This window comes from Acanthochromis polyacanthus, chromosome 18, assembly GCF_021347895.1.
Source record: "Acanthochromis polyacanthus isolate Apoly-LR-REF ecotype Palm Island chromosome 18, KAUST_Apoly_ChrSc, whole genome shotgun sequence".
In the NCBI taxonomy this organism is placed as follows: Eukaryota; Metazoa; Chordata; class Actinopteri; family Pomacentridae; genus Acanthochromis; species Acanthochromis polyacanthus.
In genome coordinates this window covers 29351043-29372338 of record NC_067130.1, presented here as the reverse complement: position 1 = coordinate 29372338, position 21296 = coordinate 29351043, and the positions used below count along the sequence as shown (strand labels likewise).

Here is a 21296-nt window from a genome sequence, read left to right as displayed (position 1 = left end):
TATTTTCCATTTAAATAAACATAAAAAATCATGATGTGATTTCTGCATCAAACCAATATGTTCCTTTACATCTGGATAAAATGATATGTACCTCAATTAAAATGGTTTGTTGTGACATGTCTCACCTTTATTTAAAAAAGTTGCAGCTCCTATGTTGTAACTTTGATGATATTTTGATCATTTGTTGAGCTCTACTTTATAGAAAAACAGAAAATTCATCGACCAGTAGAGAAGATAAAAGGCTAATTAACCAAACCAATAAAGAAAATAATTGTTGTCCATGAAGCTGTTTATTGAAAAAGTAGTCATCAGATTATTTAGACAGTGGTGCTGTTTCTCTTTAATGCAGCTCTAAAAGTTAGAAAGGTGAAAATAAAACATATTAATTTGTCTGTTTTATTTCATACAAACATGCTACATGCACTGATCTTGACTTGTGGACAAATATTTAATATTTGCCTATATATTTTAACAATTTTCCTTATTTTGTTTTTTTCTTCCGATATCAAAGACTGAAAGAAAGTTAAAATGCTTTTTATGTTGATTTCATGCTCTGCTTTATTGTGCAGTGCGGAATATGTAGATTAAAACTGCTGTGGATGTATGAAACCAGATCATCCCATTGGACTCCAGCAAAGCAGGAAGTAATGTAATGCCTATTGTACGTTCTGCTACACATTTATAGCTGTCTGTTTGCATCCACAAAGGCTTATAATCAAACTTTAAACCATTTTAGGGCTGGAAGTGAGTATTTTCATTGACAAAACTTCTAAAAATTTAACTGTAATAACACAGAAATGCACTTTTTGAGGTGTTTTTAACGACCAATGCGTGACTTTATTGCAACAGCATGAAATAATATTTCAGAAAAGTGAAAGTAGATTGAAAAATTTGGTTTTGATTTGGTTGCAGGAAGCTCTAATCTGTTAAGCATGTGTTTTTATGCACAAAGGCCTATGAAAAAGTGCTTTCCAAGTTTGGTATGGAAAAACTGGAAAGACCTGCGTGTGGCTTTATGCAGGTGTTTCATTGTTTTAGGCCTGACCTTTGTCATATCCAACACCAACTAATGCTGAGATGGGAGCAACCAAGGTACAAATTCTGGTGGAAAATTGGTGCGGTGTTGTACATGCTGTAATATCACAAAGTTTTGCATGAAAAAAAAAATTCAACAGGATATGTGCTTGGATTTGTGTTTAAATCTGTAAAAGATAGAAGAAGTGGGTTTCAGTGCTGTAGATAAGCAGCTTATAGTGGTGTCTGCTGTATTTTCTGATTATTTTCTGTTTGGGCAGAGTCATTTTCTTTCCAGTTATCTAAATATTGAATGCCTAATTGTGACTATTGGCATTGACAGGATTATTGATAAACTCTCAGGTGTGGTGTTACACTGTTCACGAATCAATAAATGTGACGTAACCGGCGGTGGGCGGAGTTTACGTCCAGGCACCATGGCTTCGGTTGGGACCGAGGTGAGTGTGTGAGCTTTATCCAGCCTTGTTTTACTTCTACACAGCTTTCCCTGCCTCAGGGATATTGTTCCGTTTCGGCGGCCTCAGCTCTGCTTCCTAACGGGGCGATTTGTCGGCGTGGCGGTGCGGGTTTGCGGGAAATTTCGTCGCTGCCAGCCCGGAGTCTTCTGCTTTTGTGCTGGACCGGAGGGCAACTGAATGTGCAGGAAGATGCTTGAGCCCCGGAACCTGAATGCTCCGTGCGGGCGCGTTGTCAGCTCAGCGCCGGGGTCTCATCATTCATGGTCCGGGCTTCATATCACTCTCCTCCCTGCGTCCAGCTTTAGCGGTTCAAAATAAACCGCAGACACACATTAACGTGGATTTTCAAACCGATAATAATCTCAAATGAACCGAAATTGCGTGTCACCGGCTCCCTAGCGGCTAATTTGTACAGTGTTGTTTAGCTAGTTAGCAGCGATGCTAGCTAGCAGGCTGCACACTTTTCTCAAATTCGCGCAAAAAACACGTTTGTGGGGTTATTTTCTCTAAACCGCAGAGGCTAGTTTGGTTGTAAATGAAAGGAAAATGACTAAATGTTAAGCTGATACTGTTGTCTTCACTGTGCTGTGTGTTTAGCTACACGGTACAGTCAAATGAAGCAAACACTGGCAGCCACTACCTCCCATTGCACACATATGGCGCCAGCTCCTAAACTAGCTCTGCATGCTTCATTTCCACCTTCAACTTTTTTATTTTTAATTATTTGATTCACACAAGCTCGTCTTTTAGTGCTGTCTGCACATATTGTCACGACTCTCGTGTAGTTGTGAAGCTGCTCACGTTTGGTTTGCTTCATTGTTTTACATGATGGAGGCAATAATTGGTAAAGATACACTAATTGAACTCATCTTTTTTTATTTGTAAAAAAAGAAGTGCAAATGAGCTTGAGTCTTTGTTGCGTTTAATTGGAGTGTGTTTCAGAGCTAGTGTTCGGTGGTGTTCGGCAGAGGTCGCTCCCACTCCTTCCTGGTGCTTTGGATCATGTGTTGAGGTGCTGCACAGAAAGGTGTGAACCGCTGACAACTTTGCTTTTTTAGTGATGCATTATAGCCTCAAAGTTGCAGATGCATCAACATTTCCAAAACTTTAAAGCACGTATATATAGGCAGTTCTGTTTTTTTTTTTTAATGCAGCATGTCTCAAAATTTCAACCACCGCCTTTACACAATGGAAGTCATATGACGTATTTGTCTATTTTTATGTAAATGTTAGAGGTTGATGATCTATCTGAGTAATCCAGGAGATCAGTAACTAATATTTAGAACAGAGTTTCTGTTAAAATGAAACTCTAAGTGTCAGCCCAGAGCAGGGGTGTCAAACTCATTTTAGTTCAGAGGCCAAATTCAGCCCAATGTGATCAAATTTTTCCTTTGTTTTTGTTAAAACCCAAGTTAAATTTCAGCAATATTATGCTTCAGTTTATCATTTACACATCACAACTTATATATTGCACTGTTTCTAGGAACAAAGCATTTAGTTAGATGTATCTTGTTCTGAGTGATATAGTATTTTTACTTTATGATCAAAACGACTAAAGTCAGACAAAAACAAGATAAAATATTACAAAAATTGGACACAAAATGACAAAACTGAGATAAATGACATGAAACAATACAAAAAAGAGACAAAAAATTAGACATAAAAGTTAGTCACAAAAAATTGACCAACAACAAAAACTAGACAAAAAATAAAAGCTAGAAACAAAACGACAAACAAAACAAACGAGACAAAAAACACAAAGCAGTAAATAAAGCAAAATACAAAATGGCAAAAATAAAAAAACACAAATGAGACAAGGAAACACAAAATGACAAAAATCAAAAACAAAACAACAAAAACATGAGACAAATAAAAAAAAGTCAGACCAAAAAGAAGAGAAAATATTACAAATATGAGACACAAAATGACAAAAGAACAACGTAGTATTTTACTTGCTGATCAAAACAACTTGTCATGGTCTAGAAATTATTTTAAATTTACAGTTTTATAATCTACAGTTAATGTCCATCCATCCATCCATCCTCTATACACCACTTTATCCTCACTAGGGTCACAGGGGGTGCTGGAGTCTATCCCAGCTGACTTGGGCGAAGGCAGGGGACACCCTGGACAGGTCACCAGTCTGTCACAGGGCTACATATACAGACAAACAGTCACACTCACATTCACACCTACGGGCAATTTAGAATAACCAATTAACCTCAGCATATTTTTGGACTGTGGGAGGAAGCACAGGGAGAACATGCAAACTCCATACAGAAAGATCCCAGGCCCACCCCGGGATTCGAACCAGGGATCTTCTTGCTGCAAGGTGAAAGTGCTAACCACCATTCCACTGAGCAGCCCTACAGTTAATGTCTTCTCTGTAATTTTTACACTTTATCATGTCGCCCCGCGGGCTGGATTCAACCTTCTGGTGATGCACTGTATGTTTTACTGTCCGTGTCTTTTGATGTTTACTTTAAAACGGGCACTACCAACAAAATTTCATCATGTGATTGGTGAAAACTAATTGCATAATGACGATAAAGATCCTTGATAAAAAGATTGTTACAGAAAATGATTCCAGCTTTGTAAATTGTAATATTTTCTTTTTTCTCTGCCCCTCTGTGACAGTAAACTGAACATATTTGGTTTTTGTAGACAAAAGAAAGCACTAAAGAACATTATTTTGAGCTTGATTGACATTTTTCACTATTAGCTTACATTATACAGACCAAATAACTAATCCATTAATGAAATATTACACAGATTAGACAATGTTTGATAAATTAATCGACAGTGAAAATAATAGTTGCAGCGCTAGCGTTGAATGTGGGTTACTCGTGAGTTGCAGCTAGTCAGATTGTAATCAGTGGTGAAACAGATACTAAAAGGCAGCTGCATTAGAGCTGATATGGTACATTTTGAATAGAATTACTTTTTTAAGACAAAAGTAAAGATTCTGATTATCAGAATAATTATAAATATCTGGCCAAATTGATGAATGGTCAAACCCAAGTAAATGTACTTGCAAAATGCAATTTAATAGACATTTCATAGAATAAATGATGACAATAGGGCTGGAAAAACTAGTCATTTAATTGATTTACTAATTGACAGAAAGTTAATGAGGAACTATTTTTATACTTGATGAAATCCTGAGCAAATGTATCAAACATTTGTTGATTCCAGCTTCTCAAATATGTAGATAAATTAAACGGTTTCAAGATTTTGCACTGTGAATTGAAGCTAAAATGGTGTTTTTTTTCACTATTTCTTGTAATTTACAGAGTCACTGAATGATATGCAAGGAAACAAATTATATTATCTCGGCAGATACGAGTTGTGATTTTAGTGAAAAGTCATTTTTTCCACTTAATCAAATTTTTGCTGCGGTCTGCACTAAAGGCGCATGTTCTCTTACAATTAAAGAATAAGATTTGTACGCTGGGATGTCTCTTTAGCACCACAATGCTTTATTTGAAACAATAGTGTCATATTTGTTGTGAAACATTTTCCCTTATAAAAAAAATTGCAGCTCTGATAAGATAATATTTCAATTAATCACATAGCTCTGCTTTATAGGAAAAAACTAATAAATAATGATGAATAATGAAAAAAACTGCACCCCTTAAAAGTTGTTTAACTGAAAAAAAATAGTCAACAGATTGTTAGACAGTGTTGTTTCTTTCTAATGCAGCCCTAAATGCTAGAGAGAGCCGAAACAATTGGATGTTTATTTATCTGTCTTCGTTCTTATAAACATACTACAAACACCAATTATGACTTGTGAACTAATATTTATTATTTGCCCTCATCTTAGAGCAAAATGCTTTACTTTGTCGCTGGCGGAGGCTTCTTTTCTTATATCTGATCCCCAAGTTTGTGTCAGATTCCTTAATTTATTTAAATTGGCCTTTGTAGAAGTTGAAATGTGGTCCAGCTACTGAAGCTTTGATGTTAAATTCACTGTTAAAGAGAAAGTGGGGAACGTGTTCCTCCTCATGTGGCCACCCTGGATTGTTGGAGGAATGTGCTACTGCTGCCTCGCTAACCAACAACCACGTGCTGAAGTAACCGAAAACCATAAACGAAAGACAAACAGCTCGGCCCTACCAGGTGAAGGATCTACTTTGTGGAAGTGCTACAGGTTGTACCAGACTTCATTTGCATTGTCAGGACAGATGACCAACTGCAGGACAAACACACTAAATTCTTCAAAACAAACCACCAAGCAGATGACACAGTTTGCTGTACCATTAATGTAATATATATTAATAATATTTCATTTCAAATGTATAGTTTTTTTTGCGTTTGCTGTAAGGTTGGACGAACTCCAGCCTTCTGCACAGTTTGGCGCTCTGTCGTACAGGTGTTTCTAATTTCCTGGTCGCTCCATGTACATGTGTGCGTTTCCTTCGGTTGTGTTCAAACAGTAGACACAGCTGCAGAACAGCCTCAGTGGAATGTGAAGCGGCACTTTTCTACTCTGGTAGCTGAAATATTTATACATTTATATTATCTCGGACGTCTTTCTAAAAATGTGTGGATTCAATGCCACAAGAAGGTACAGTTATCACAAATATTTCCTGATAACTGCCAAAAATAGGTACACCCCCTATCAAAAGTTTTAGGACACGTTCTCATTCAAATGAATGAGAAAGTGTTCTAAAACTGTTGATAGGGGGTGTATATATATTAAAGATTTATTAACACAGAGCTCTGCACTAGGTGTAATTGATATGAAAAGTCTGTTTACACAAGCACTGCTATTCTTATTTTCCACAATCCTAAACTGGATTAGTGTTTCAGATTGATTTGTTGTAGGGTAAAAGGCAGAACTGAGCCCAAAGACAGTGCTGCAAAGTGTACTGCCTGCATCCGCTAGTACTGTCACGAGTTTGTCTTTAATGAAGGTCAGCGTTTGTGCGCAACTCACGCATGCTGCATAACCTTACAAAACCATCGAGGCAAGTCTGATCAGACAAAGAAAATACCCCATTCTGCAGCCCATTGCATCTCAGAAGATCTGCAGTTGAACTGTGTTGCCTGGGATTGAGACTGTTTTGGCTAAAGACTCTCTCAGGTCAATTATTAAACCCATAAACTCAACTCTGTGTTTCAAAGTTAAATATTTAGAGTTTTTTAAAGTTGAAAATGTCTTAGATGTAATGCCACATCATTGCTTTCTTTAGAATGTGCACATCTATGAAGTCTTTGCCTTTTTCTACACCCATCCCTTCGCTACTTGGTGCAGCTTGAGCACACCAGCAGGACACAGGAAGTCCCACCCTGCAAGTTGACAGGATTAGTTCTTTAGATTTGTTTTGCACGAAACCTCGGAAGTCTGAATCTGTGCTTTTTGAGACCATCATCGATACACTTCAATTCCAAAGCAGAAAGTTAGACATTGACTGTTTATTTCGCTCATGATTCGTCTTCCAGCGTATAAAAAAACACCATTTGGACATAACTGAAAGCTAAAAAATTGATTTTTTTTACTGGACGGATGTTTTAACAGTTGTTGCTTTGTGTTTACTTGACTAAAATCATGAGTAAATGTTGCTTAGTACAGTGTACCACAACCTCAAAAACATGCAAATTCAGTCGGTAACACTTTCCATATCCATGAGTACGTGAGGGTTGAACCCATCTGTAGATGTTTGCATGCAGAACTAACCTATTCTACAAAGGTAATAGTGTGCATGCTCAGCAGTCATGCATGTTTGAAACACATGCATCTACTTTGCATATCTTTCAAGTGGACTCTCGTCGACCGTGAAAGTAGAACAATACAAAGTCCCATAATTTTCGGACTATTAAGCACATCGGTCGTTTTCAAGGAAATGCACCTCGTGATGCACTTCCAATATTCCCCGTATTTTTCGTAATTTTTTTAAATTTAAAAATAGAATATTAGCGATTTTTTTTTGTACTGAAAATGGCTGGAATTGACTGCAGCTTAACCCTTTAAGCTTCAGTCAATTCCAGCCGTTTTCAGTACAAAAAATCGCTAATATTCTATTTTTAAATTAAAAAAAATTACGAAAAATACGGGGAATATTGGAAGTGCATCACGAGGTGCATTTCCTTGAAAACGACCGATTCATGGATTTTATACCGACTTCAGGACATGTTTTGGACAAAATAGTTTACTGGCTTGTGTCGTCTGGATGTAAAAGGTTGGATTTTGGCCGTTTTTTGTGGAATGTTTTCATCTGTGTGTAATAATGAACCCGGAAATGTGAGTCGCGCTGTGTGCGTTGAAGCCGTGTATAGAGAACGGATGGATGGATATTCGTTTTTGTCGGACAAATGTATTTTTCTCACCCGCTGTGGTAATCACATCTGAAAGTGGTTTACACCGGCGGATTCATGAGAATCTAAACTTTCCATCGGCGTATAGTGTTTGTATAATCGCGTTTGCAGCCGTCGGACATTCTTGAAATTCCTATGCAAATTAGTAGGTGTACCGCCGGCGGTACACCTACTACGCACTGAAGCGTAAAGGGTTAAAGAGGTTTTCGTTTCTTCCCACATCACTTTCTCAGTTGTAAACACCGCCATGACCGAGTTACCGGAAGTGCTACTCAAAACAGGAAGTCCCGCCCGTTGGAAAATGGGTGGCGCTGAATAAGGTGAATAGGGATGTCAGAGGGTGGATCAGAGGGTAGGGAGGGGCTGTATGCAAATACAGAGGGTAAGACAAAAGGAACATCTCAGAGGAAGGGTTGGGGGTTTGTAAGTAAATACTAAGGTAGGCAGTGGTTAATTTGCATATATTTGAATCAAGGGTAAGACAACAGAACAAAAGGACAATTGGATAACAGGAGGTAAGACAGGGGGTATAACAGATGGAAACAAAGGATGAGTCTGGTAAACACTTGCAAATGGCAAAGGATGTAGGAATTGTGGATAACCATGGGACATTGAATGAATGGGTGACATGTGACAGTGGTACCAAAGGTGTGCTATTTTCTTCATCAATGCCAACCAGTCAAAAGTCTCCTTAAGCAGGCAAGCCAAAGTTCACTACCTACTTTCTTCGATTCTACGCCATTGGATCGCCCATGGCATTTGACTCCAGCTACCGGAGCGACTGTATTCCAATTGGCTGTATTTGGACAGAGAATGATGTCCATTGAGTTCATTTCATGTTATTGCTCTATCAATTCTGAAGCTGCCAGTTGTTGGTTAGGTTTTTTTCTTTCAAATTTGCATCCCTATCATCAATGCTTATCTTTTTGCTTATCACAAAATGCAATCTTCAGCTAAAAGCTTCTCTTTTTTTCAGGTGGTGGTGACTGTTGCTTTCACTGGTTAGATAGTTGTGGGTTAGTGTGCTTTTGTTTTATACTGCCAAAGACTATTTCTGAGGGATAAACTCCACTTTATGATTGGGTTTTTGTTGTTTCATCCACCCTATCAGAGCAATAAATCCTCTTTGGTATAAATAGATATAATGGCAATGTCATGCCTATAAAAGAACATCTGCATGGTGTCTGTTTGAGTAGATCCACACTCTGTCCGCATTGCACTCATTTTGCATAAAAAATGTATCAGCTAAGCAAATGTCCACAAGTAAAGAAGTAGAAGTATTCCAGACTGTTCTGTGGTGCTTGTCACCAGTTTATCTTGGCTCATATATATTAGCTCATCTAATACCTCTAAATAATCTGATTATCATTCATAGCACACTGTTAATTGCAGCTTACTGGCTTCATTGTACAACCAGGACCTTCAGCACTTGAATCTTGGGGAAATGGTGTGTCAGATGGTGAAGGCTACACCTTTAATCAACATCTGGGTAAATGAAAGTAGGGAATCTCAAGTAGCCAAGTATTGAAGGACTCAGATCAGGGCCACAAAACATGAGGTCATTTCGGTTTACTTCAGGGACGATTAAAGGAGGTGACTTGTAATTAACAAAGACTAAAAAACAGTCCTTGTTTTGTGGTCTCCTTTCGCATAAAACAAAACTCTAAAGCAACTGGACTATTGGAAGCTCTGACACGAAGACCCTAGTAGCATTCACTATAGTCTGCAATGTTTATTACTCCCCAACGATATGAAATAAACAATAAATACTGCTAATGCTCAAAAGTCTTTGCCAGTAGTTGCGCTAAAGTTTAAATTGGTCCTGGTGATAATGATACAGGAAATGACAAGGGATGATTAAATTCTACATGTTTCTTCTTCCCTGTAGAATAATGAAATTTCTGAGTAAATTTCATGGCAATCTTCCCAAAAATCTAAGATCTCACTCCTTTAGGAACATAAACCTTCATGGAAGTCTGGGTTTAGGGTTTTAAAGTTTGTCGTTGAACAGTGTTGGTTGGTTGGTGAGGTTTTGACTGGCAGTGATGCAACAGAAAAAATCTTAGAACTCATGAAAATGGTATGAAATCATGTTGAGGATCATGAACATTCAGACATAAAATTGTGGCATTTTTCCATGTAGCTGTGGAGATCTTGGTTTCAATGAATGAGTCTGAAATCATTTGACTCACTGGATATTTTCATTAGATGTTGCTGCTGCAGTATCATGTTGGGATCTCACTCTAAATTCATTGTTAGAAGGACAATTTTTCTCAGTTTTCAGGTGAACCTAATAGAATGATTCAGTAGTTATCAGCGGTCAAATCCTTCTTTACATATTCTGTGATCATAGGGTTCCTGACCTCCTCATCAGTATGAGGAAGGTTGACTTCATGACTCCTGGCAACTGATATTGTGGTTTCTGTGTTGAATGCAGATTATGTCAGTAGGACGAAGAGCTACTGAACTACAAGAGCAGAAGAGAACAAAATCTGTTTACCGACAATAAATGGATAAACATAAATGCAGTTTCAAGTCGAACGAATGAAGAGAAGCAAAACGGCAAAATCATATCTGATTACCAGGCTTGCTGTCTGGTTGGTTAGTGCCGGACTGAAAGATCCAGCATGGACCAGTGCTTCCACTTTTAGCTTTGGTGCCAGAATAACATGCAAGAATAACTGACACTTGCACTTTTGAAAGAACACCTTGTAAACTAAAAGCTATTGCATATTAACCAGAGTCCAGACAATAGGGTAGAGCCAAAGTTACTAGATGAAGATAAAATTCTGCAGGTTTTGGAAGGAAAAAGATAAAAACAGGACAGGGTCTTCATGCAAGTGTCCATGTGGCTTTTCGTACCGTACTTTGATACAGCAGTGTTTGGAGGTAATAGTTGCATTAACATGTTAACAGGTGAATATTTAGAAAGTAATGGGTACCATGTTGAACATTTTAAATTAAATAATGTAGCATTAGCTTGCTGAATGTTAGCATATGGCCACTAGTCATTTACTTTACTACCAACTTTTGGACATGATGGCTCCCTTTCAGTTATTTCCGATCTTTGCTGACCTAAACTTATTGCTCACAGTCCCAGTCATCAGTAATTCTTTTTTCTTGGTTCGATCAGTCACCAGTTATTAAATGAACAATCAGGTGAACAACTGGCTTTGGTTGTCTTGGCTCAGTACATGCAGTAGAGTCAGTATACTTCTCTCTAAATGGGTTTTCATTTATTGCTAATACGTAGCAGCGGCACATGAATGCACACGATAATGACAAGTATGTAACGACCGAATATTCGGATATTCGTGTCCAGCGCTAGCCTTCAGTTAATAAGGTGACTTGTAAATGAGGAGATGCTAAAGCCTTTGGTTATTTTAATGATCTGTTCCCGAATGACTTGTGGACATGACAAAAGTTAGCTGAAGTGGAAGACCAACCACTATCTATATAGATGTGATGTCAGCCATTGTCTTGTGGACTACATTGAGCTTAGGTCATTGGCATCTTGATCTTTTTCAACCAGAGGTAACAAGCAACAGTTGGACCTGACTGGACACTACAGATCACAAGGCAGCCTTTCCCTAAAACGCATCCTGCTTTATTGTCTGTTTTACTCTAAATTGGACCGTAGTTCACAAAATGAATATCATGCTGTCTTCACAAAGTTTTTAAACTAGTAATTAAGACCATAAACCAATTAGGAAGATGTTTACTGGGGTAATAAATCAAGTAAGAAGTTGTTTCATTTTCTCATAGACTTCTATACAGTTACAACCAGAGGGGTTGCCTCCTGGTGGCCATTGCAAACAATGCAGGTTTAAGTCACTTCTGCACTTCTGGCATATCTTTTATATAGTTCATGAGACTGAATTCATTATTCTTAGTGCCCTGCTGCTTTCACGGCTGGAAGGCTTGTAGTATTTTGCTTCAACGCTGGCCCTATGGCACTTAGAGTAAAATATCTGTATGAGCTCTTCAATGCATAAGTTTAGATCTGTGAAGTCACAATGCATATCAAATTAGCTATACTGACTAAAGAGGCTTAGCTAGGCACAATGGTGAATGATCTGGGGAAATGATGTAATTGGCAGATATTCCAATCGGATTTCAGCTACAAATTTTTCAAGTTAAGCGTTAGTGTAGTATCCACCATACAGCAGATTTAAAAAGCGTTATAAAACATTATAACATGAGATACCATCTAATATTAATTGCTCCATATTCTGACTTCTAAACATGTATTATTTACATTTGTTATTGGCATGGGACATACAGCAGTTTTCACAAAAGCTGTGTAAAGTTAAATAAGGTGATATTAATCATTGCAATCTTGATTTTTTTTTTTTTTATTGAGATTTTGATTTTTAGTCGATGACTTGATCAGTGCTGAAGGACTCACACCTGTAAAGCAGTAACTAATGAGTTTCACGTTATATTTTTGTATACTTCAGGTTTTGTTGTACATGAGATTCATCGTTTCCTCTATCTTGTGCGTGTTGCATAGTGCTTAATCTACAAAACCAAGCTCACATGTCAGGGTTAGGTTGTCATTGTTCAGTTGTGAAATAGACGCCACCAACATCTCTAGATCTGAGTGACTATCTGCCTGATGTTTCCCCTGAGGACAAAATCTGCTTCAGTTTGCAAAGGGATGAACCCATGCTATTCTAACTGAGCAGAAAGTCTGTGAATTCTTGCTTTGAAGTGTGATTAATTGCTGATTATTCTTTTGTTTGTGTCTCTTATAACAAAGCAAGTCATTTGAGACATGAGTGGAAGTTCTGCAAACAATGCGGACTAAAAAAAATGAACTGAATATTAGAATGAATGGAAGCAAATCATGTATGAAGCTCAGAAAGCCTTTGTTCTGACACGTGCTCAGCTGGTAGTTTATCACTTGAAACTCTTTCTTTCGGCAGCTCTGCTTGTTACTTCATCTGTTTCACGGCCTGGTAACGTCGTGTCTTTTTTTCTCCGTTCGTTCGTTAGCCTGAGGCTCAACGGAGACAAAAGACTCTCCTGTTGAGAGGTTTGGGAAGTGGCCTGATGTCTGCGATGGAAAACCGTTTGGTTCTGAGCCTTTTATTCTTCTTCTTTTTTTTTTTTTAAACCTCCACCTTCCTCCTACTGTGGCTGCACATTAGCTATGAGAGCTGGTTTTTCCCCTCCTGAAACACCTCATTGAGTAGAGTAGATTACACCTTTGCATGACAAAAGATAAACAAATGAAGAATAGAAAGGAGCAGCATGAGGTGTAAGCAGTGAGCATATTTGGGTTGGGCGGCAGTTTATCTGTGAGTTTGGGCCCACTGGTAATCTCCACCGGCATCGAGGTCTTCCAGCTTGCAGAAATGGAGTGGTGTTAGAGTTGGAGCTGACTGAGCATGCTCGGTGGAGACCCTCTGAAGAGGAAGACCGACAGAGGGAGCCACCAGGTCACATGACCGGCGAGGTGAATGTGCATGCGGGGAAAGAAAAGGAAAAGAGGAACAATCTGTTCGACACGTTCTCGCTCTCCGTCCTCCCCCTTCCTTCTCTCTCTCCTCTCTCTCTCTCTCTCTCTCCCCTTCTCTCACTCTGCCTCACTCCCTCTCTGACGCCTTCTTCTTCTCAATGGAGGCCATGAGAAGAAAGCAGGTATGATGCTTCCTGGAGGCACACTAGGGAAAAAGACGAGACAGCTTTATGCTCTTCACCCTTGGTTGGCTTTTTAGTGGTCTGAGGAGATGCAGTGTTGCTTTCCAGTTTCCTTTTTTGTAAAATCCATTTTCTATAAAACTTACTCTTACTGTCTTCTCTTTCAGTTTGCTGTTGCTGCAGCTGATTGCTCTTGATTCCTGAAATCGAAGACTTGATCTCGAGGAGCAGTGATTTCGTTGTTGTTGTTGTTATGTTAGCAGAGCTGCTTTATCAAAGAGAGATTTGAGTGTTGGATCCTGTTGTTGGAGAGAGCTCCTCGTGGATTAGCACAACAGCTGTATTTAGAGCAATCACAGCACGACAAATATGATGTCACTCTCGATTCGGCAAGACAAGTCTGAAGATCTGGAAACTACCCTGATGTTAGTGTTTTTTCAGAAACTCCTTTTTGGCTGCATCTTTTTCTGTTCTCCCTCCTCTTCCTCTTTGCTCTCTCAGTGGTCAGTGTATAATGAGGTCCCTGGAGACCTGCTGTATGTGCAGCAAAAGCTATGTGATCAGGAATATATGCTGCTGTTGCCGTCTGTCAATTCAAAAGAAAGACATTAAACAGTGATGATGTGCGCTTCTTCTGTGTTTACCAGCGGCTAGATTTGATCTTCTGAGCAGCTTTCTGGCTCATTTCCTGGTTCCTCTGCACAATTACTCACAGGACAGGGTAACTTTTTGCATATTCTTGGAGATTATATTGAGATTTTCTACTAAGGTGTTTTATTTTGCCTTTATTTTGTTAGTTGAGAGTTGGGAAGTGACAGGAGACTCAAACTTGACTTGGTGCAACTGCATAGTCAGCAGCGTCAGGATGCCCCTTACTTAATTTTTATTGCTTTTGAGGAAAAATATTCCTGACTGCATTTCTTCAGAACACTAGTCCTTAAACTTTGATGGATTTGAGGTTGATCTGGTCATTTTTGTGTCATTTTTTTCAAACTTTGCTTTGTTGTTGTCAGATCCTGAACGGTTTCACCTCTTTAGGCCTCTGAAAAGATTATAAAAAACATCATTCTTTCGACAAGCATCTCAAATAGATATTTGGAAAAATAGGTTTCCCTAATTGCATGTTAGGCATTTGCCTAGATTATTATCGTTTTATGTCATCGGGGTGTTGACTGCTACTGCCGGTCCCTGGCATTGTAACAGCAGATTGTGTAACATGTTTTGTCTTTAGGTAGTTCTGACTTGTTTTCAGGTCTCTTGCGACAGCTCTAAAGATAGGTCAGGCCAGTGTGAAGCCCAGGCCATGTCACATGCCAGGTACACTTTATTATGTAGTGGAATGTTATATGGCTTCCTCTAATATTTGTGATCAGCTCATTTACAGCTCCACAGAATCCGGAACCACTGGGGCCTTCATTTTTGCAGCCATGCCTAAAGCTTTGGTCTCCTCTAACATCTTTTCCATTTTTAATGAGCTGCCTTAAAGCTCCTGATCAGTTCTCATAGCCTTGACTTCACCTTTGGAGCTTCGTTCAGCAGCCTCCATGTCCCTCATCCTCGAGCTCCCAGACCCTTTAAGTCCCCATCTAGTGGAAAACTGCTGCAATGGCCGCGTTCTGTCAGTAAACAATCTGGTTGCGAAATGGCGGAGATCTGCAGACAGCCTTCTCTGCCTCCCTTCCCCCCCTCTCCTTTCTGTCTCATGTGAGCAGGTTCCACTTTCCACCACTAGGGGGAGGGTTGAGCCTGGTGTTCCTTGCTATTTTGTGTTGCTGGTTCTCTCAAATCCATGAAAAAAGGGGAACTAAAGGCTTCTTCTTGTTGCTTATGCTTCACACGTGTTCACCAGACTCCTCCATGCAGATGAGACACCACAGAGCTTTGTCCCAGACTAGATGTTCTTGGGGAAACACCCTCGGGTTTTTTTGTGCTCACAGACCAGCCCTTGGCCTCAACCTTGTTGCTGTTTGACAAGGTGCGTGTTCTAGCTCGGGGATGCAATGTTCGGGAAATGATTTTCGAGAAGTCTCGTGGCTCATCTAGTTGGGGTGTCGACTGTGAGCAGGCCAGGACTCTCACTGACTGTCAGAGCCTTGTAGAGGAGAATTTGAAGTTAGATTGTTAAAGTGAAGCTTTCTTGATTGGCCTAGATGGAAGAAAACACTCACTACCTGCTTCTTTTTGTTTACTTCTCTCTAGATATGACCCCTACCCCCAATCAGAGCTCTTATGTCTGTCTTTATTCTGTCTCACATGAGGTCCTTGGTGCTGGTTATACCGTCCTTCAAGGTCACACTGACCTAAGTCCCCGTCCCTTTTGATATTTACACTGAAAAGCTGCCTAAGAGTGAAGGGACAAAGGCTTTGAGGAGCAAAGTCGGACCCTGAAAGAGAAGCAGAAAAGTGTGGATTCGTGATGGTTTTTGTCTCAGGCCTCTTGTTTCCTTTGGGCCCATTTTTTTCTCCCAGAGTGAGGTTGACTGTCTGCTCAGGAGGAACAGACAGTTTCACATTTCCTGCTGTTGCCTCTGTGAGAGATAAAGATGGTCAATGGGTGGTTGGGATTTTCTTTTGAAGCCGTGGCAGGCGTCTGCTGCTAATACTGGTTGGCCGGAGCAAAGAAAGGGAGAAGACGGACGATGAGGGTGAATAGAGGTGGTCCCTATTTCTGGGCTTTACTCTATAGTCTTTCTGACAATGACACATTAGCGGAAAGCACAAAGAAATAGGTTTTACTGAGCAAAAGACAGTTTTTATTCACAGATGTTACTGGATGTCTTTGCAGGTCTGAAATGTAACGAGGAACTCGGAAAATCCTCACTTTTATAAAGCTAAAACCACAGAATTTTGGTGTTTTTGCAGTAAAAAAGAATCCAAATACATTTAGTAATTACTTTAGCAGCAATATTGTTAACTAAATGTCTTTAGCTGCTTGACGAGTCAGGCAATGAAGCTGCATTTTGGGTTTTGGGACACTTTGCAAACTTAGCAATTAATTGAGAATGTTGTCTGCACCATGTAGTAATTCACAACGTGAACAAATGATGGTAGTTGCAGCTCTGAAGTCACTTGTTTTCTTTTTCAGCCCGCTGGTTTAGCCAAGAGCAGCGTGGATAAAGGTGCATCCACAAAGACAGAGGGACTCGACCCAGCAAGCAATGGAGAGGAGAAGTCAGGTATTACTCTCAATGAACTCCAAAGCGCTTCATTTAGTGCTCGGATCACTTTGTAATTTGCATTTGTGTCTTTGCTTCCAGACGAAGACAAAGAGGTAGCAGCCAGACTGGCCTCTTCCCCCGCAGCAGAGGCAATGCTCAACGGCACCGAATGTGAAGACACGAGGCACAAGAGCCTGACGTCGAGCAGCAACAAGACTGTACTGCTGGTCAATGAAAACGGCACATTGGACACGGAGCCGCCGCACGGTTCTGTTACTGGAAGCAATGGATTCGTTCTCACTAAGCAGCAGCAGGACAGCGGCGCTGCGACCCCTCACAGGACTAACTGGTTGCCTTCGGGCTCGCCGTCAGGGGGAAGCACGGCCAAACCCGCTTCGTCGTCGTCGTCAGGGTGTGCACAGGGTTCAGGTGCACTAAGGACTGCCTCCAGTACAGGGACTACATCGGGACAGGGCACATCAGACACTAAAAATGGCACTGTTTTGTCTCCGGCACCCGTCACCATTCACAGAGCACGCAAGACCATTTCCAGACCTGCTGTCAGCCCGGCACAAAAGGTAAGCCAGGCCCTGGAGCTGGCATTTGTCATTTCTGCTTTACGTTGGGTTTTATATGCATCTTACTGTGCAAAAACTGATTTTAAAGATGTATTATGCACGATTACTTTTACAGCCTGCTTGGGACAAATCTGCCACATCAGCAGCAGAACATCTTTATCTTTACAAGCAGGGACTTTGTACTAAATTACCAAAAGTGTGTGAACACCTGGACACTAAACCCGTACGTGATGAGCATTATTCTGCTGTTGACTGTTCTGTGAAGAGTTTCCACCCCATTTTGGAATCTCAGAAGAGCATTAGTAAAGTCGACACAGATGCTGAGCGACTACGCCCTGCTCGGAGTCTGTTTCAGTTGATCTTAAAGGTGTTAGATGGGGTTTAGATCAGGTTTCTGGTCAGCAAAGTGAAATTCTTCCTCAACAAACTGTTAAAACTTTTTCATTATGAGTCTAGCTTAGTATGGAGGCACTATGGTGATGAAACAGGAGAGGGTTTTTCCCAAACTGCTGATGTAAGTTGTTTAAAATATCATTTTCTGCCATTCCATCCAGACTTCCCTTATAAATAAGGGGCCTTGTACACAAATGACACAAATGATCTTGTCTTGCCACTGTGACGTCTCCGAAATGGCTGAAAAAGTCTGTAAGAGTTTCCTTTTTAAGGGTCTGTCAACAAGGGGAAGTCGGAAGTGAAACGATGTTGCAGATTTGATCATTTGCTAAGCGATTAGCTGACAAGTGACCCATCTCTGTCAATGAATTAATGCACTAAAAGTTAGATATTATAGCACTTACTTGATATAATTTGTGTTGCTGTACATTGTGATCTTGCTTGTTTTGGTTTGACTAATAATTCTCAGAGTAGTTGTGCAAATCAGCCCGTATTTTAGATAGTTCTGACTTGTGGGAAGGTGATTAAATCTGTAAATTTGCAACCATCAACATGTACAACTTTAAATTGTTCAATATTTCTACACTTTCCTTCAAACTTCTTTGAATTACATGCAGTTTTTACTGAGCTTGCTCCAAAAACTTGTCTTTTCTTTAGGAGTTTCTCTTATCTAGGCCAGTTTGAAATTACTTTGTCTGCATATGTTTGGCCAAAAAGTGTATCATGATAAAACAAAGCAAATGGGTGCAAAATCACACACAAAATAAGAAATCTGTGGCAGTAAAGCAGTCAATTGTGATCCATTACATCAAGAAAACCTTGTTGCATGTTTAAAATTTTGAATAAGTAGGAGAAAGGAGAAAAATGAGGAGGAAATGTTGAATTTTTGAGCAAGATTTTGTGAGCTGTTGTTGTCACATGAGGACATTGTGTGGAAAATGTCTTCTTGTGGACATTACTGTACAAATTTATATTTTACAAGTCAAAAGCAACAAAATTGTGTGCTTTTTTTAGGTGAAAATTGTTTAAAAACACAAAGCAACCAATCTTCTAAGGAACAAATGGGCTCTAACCGAGACTTGATAACGCAGTGATCCTAAATGCTTCTGGTTCTTGTCACCTTCAGCTTCTTAACAGGGAATTAAGGGAAGCAAAGAGTGCCAAAATGGAGAAAATGGAGACTCACGCTGCACCAGACGTGCACAAATCTTCACAGCAGTCATCCACTCAAAACCATCTACCTCAGAGTTCACCGGACACGCCAGCTTCAGCACAAACCGCTTCATCGGCTTCACCAGCACCTCCACCTCCGCCTCCTCCAGCTCCTGCAGAAACTACAGCTCCAGCCAAGCACCATCTAGGTTAGACGGAAAGATTCCAGCGACACGTGACAAAACTGACTTTGTTCTTGAGTTCTGGAGGAATCTGATCAGTGTTTTGGACTAGAGAATGACGTCTAGTGACAGTTGTTCGTTGTTCTCTTGTGCTTCAGGCTCTTACTCAGCAGGGTTGTCGTCCCATAAGAAGAAGAAGAGGAGGATGGGAACGTACAGTCTGGTTCCTAAGAAGAAAACCAAAGTGCTTAAGCAGAGGACAGTTCTGGAAATGTTTAAGGAGCTACAGCAAACTGCAAAGAACCCACAGGTCTGTACGCCTTCATTTGACCACCTCGCCGACATCTTATTTTGGAAAAAAACATCAAATTAAAGTTGTCTTATTTGGCAAGTGATCCATCTGTGTCAATAAAGTAATGCACCGAATGTTAAACTTGTACAATAGCATCGATTTGAAACCAGTTTGTGTTGCTGTGTGTTTTGGTTTGAACATTAAGTCTCACGTGGAGCTGGACCCGAATATCCGAATATTCGGTTGTCACAGTGGAATCCGAATAATTCTTTTGAGATCCGGATATTCGAGATCCCCCCCGGATGATGTTGCGTGATTGGTATTCGACTCGTCCTTTCCTTCCTTCGTCCGTCTGTCCGTCCGGCCCCCTCCCTGTTGGACGTTACAATCTGATCTGAATATTCGGATATTTGTCATTAAGTGGGGCCAAATATCCGGAGCCCAGAAATTGCTATTGGGGCCAGCCCTACTCTGATGGAACAGCCTTTTTGGATAGTTTTGACATGTGGGAAGGTGATTAAATCTATTAACTTTCTACTGTCAACATATATTCTTTTTAACTGTTCGGTATTTTTATTTTTTCGAAAATCTTGTGTAAATTACCTGTAGGGTTTTGACTGATTGTTTGTAAAAAGTAACCTTTGCACAACTTTAAATGGTAGTTAATTCATACTTTTACAGTCCAGCACTCTTGCACTCTGTGTGAACTGTCCTCGGAAAAAGTACCACAGATGGGTATTGTTCCATACTAGTAATACCTTTGGCCATCCATCCATCCATCCATCCATCCATCCATCCATCCATCCATCCATCCATCCATCCATCCATCCATCCACTGCTTAATCCTCATTAGGGTCATGGGGGGGCTTGAGTCTATCCCAGCTGACAAGGCTGAAACCAGGGGAGACCTTGGACAGGTCACCAGTCTATCACAGGGCTACATATACAGACAAACAATCACACTCACATTCACACCTATGGACCATGTAGAATTACCAGTTAACCTCAGCATGTTTTTGGACTGTGGAAGGAAGCCGGAGTACCCGGAGAAAACCCATGCATGTACAGGGAGAACATGCAAACTCCATGCAGACAGATCCCAGAACGGCCGTGACGTGATCTTCTAGCTACAAGGTGAAAGTGCTAACCACCACGTCACTGTGTGGCCTCCCTTTGTCAACTCCGATATAGAGAAATAAACATAAAAAAAAAGATGTTAAAAGAGGTGAAAGCAAGCACAAGCAGCGTTATAAGAACCAGTTGTTGTGTGCAAACTAGGGCTGGCCACAAATGTCCAGATATCCAAATATTCTGTCATTATGGTGGTATCCGAATATTTATTTTGAGATCTGAATATTGGGATTCTCTCCCCTGGATGATGTCGCACAATCGCTATTCGGCTCGTCAATGCCCCCCCCCCCCCTGGTTCCCGTTGCGTTTTCGTCATTAATCGGGGCCGAATATCTGGAGCCCAGAAATTGCCATTCGGGCCAGCCTGAGTGCGAACATCTGTTACGACAGATGCTGGATTTCTTTACTGCAGCTTTTGATTCATCCTAATTTCTTCCAGCCTAAAGAGGTGGCAAACATCAACGGGGAGAAGGTGGGAAACGCGTCCGAGGAGGAAGAGTCGGAAGATCTGGAGTCTGAGGAGGAGGAACGACAGCAACCAGCGGCAGAACCTGCCAGTGTCGTCCAGGAGACATCTGAACCCACAGCTCAGGTTGGACAATAAAAGCTGCTTCTTTTTCATGTTGTCCTGACATTATGGGTAGTTGGGATGTCAAAATAACAGAAATTATGTCGACGGTGCCGACAACACTGAAGATTTCTTGATGCAAAATTTGATGTAACAAAAATGAACCAAAAAAATGTTTTTAAAAAAAAATCTTGCAGTGGCGCTCTGAAGTGATAAAGAAGACATTATTGTTATGTTCCTGAGACTAAATCAAATTTTTATCCAGGTGTGTGGCTCTGTGTTGTAATAATTGTGTTTTTTCGGTGCAGGTGAAGGATGAGCAGGAGTCTGAAGAGTCTGGAGAAGAAGACGGAGAGGAGGAAGGCACAGAGTCTGATTTGGT

General features: G+C 40.3%; 1 protein-coding gene across 2 annotated transcripts in view; it reads left to right on the top strand.

Annotated features, from left to right (window-relative positions):
* The first annotated feature begins 1420 nt into the window (after positions 1 to 1420).
* The window catches only part of ehmt1b (euchromatic histone-lysine N-methyltransferase 1b), a 40170-nt gene continuing 20294 nt past the window's right edge, over positions 1421 to 21296 (top strand). Inside the window, exons 1-7 of one of the 2 annotated variants that reach the window (XM_051938181.1) lie at positions 1421 to 1472; positions 16546 to 16636; positions 16718 to 17196; positions 18716 to 18950; positions 19082 to 19233; positions 20786 to 20938; positions 21223 to 21294. In XM_051938181.1, the coding sequence (XP_051794141.1) occupies positions 1452 to 1472; positions 16546 to 16636; positions 16718 to 17196; positions 18716 to 18950; positions 19082 to 19233; positions 20786 to 20938; positions 21223 to 21294 (1203 nt within the window). In that variant the 5' untranslated portion in view covers positions 1421 to 1451. Of the gene's footprint in view, positions 1473 to 13268; positions 13461 to 16545; positions 16637 to 16717; positions 17197 to 18715; positions 18951 to 19081; positions 19234 to 20785; positions 20939 to 21222; positions 21295 to 21296 lie in introns of those variants that run through there. The other variant, XM_022208193.2, reaches the window with a different exon arrangement.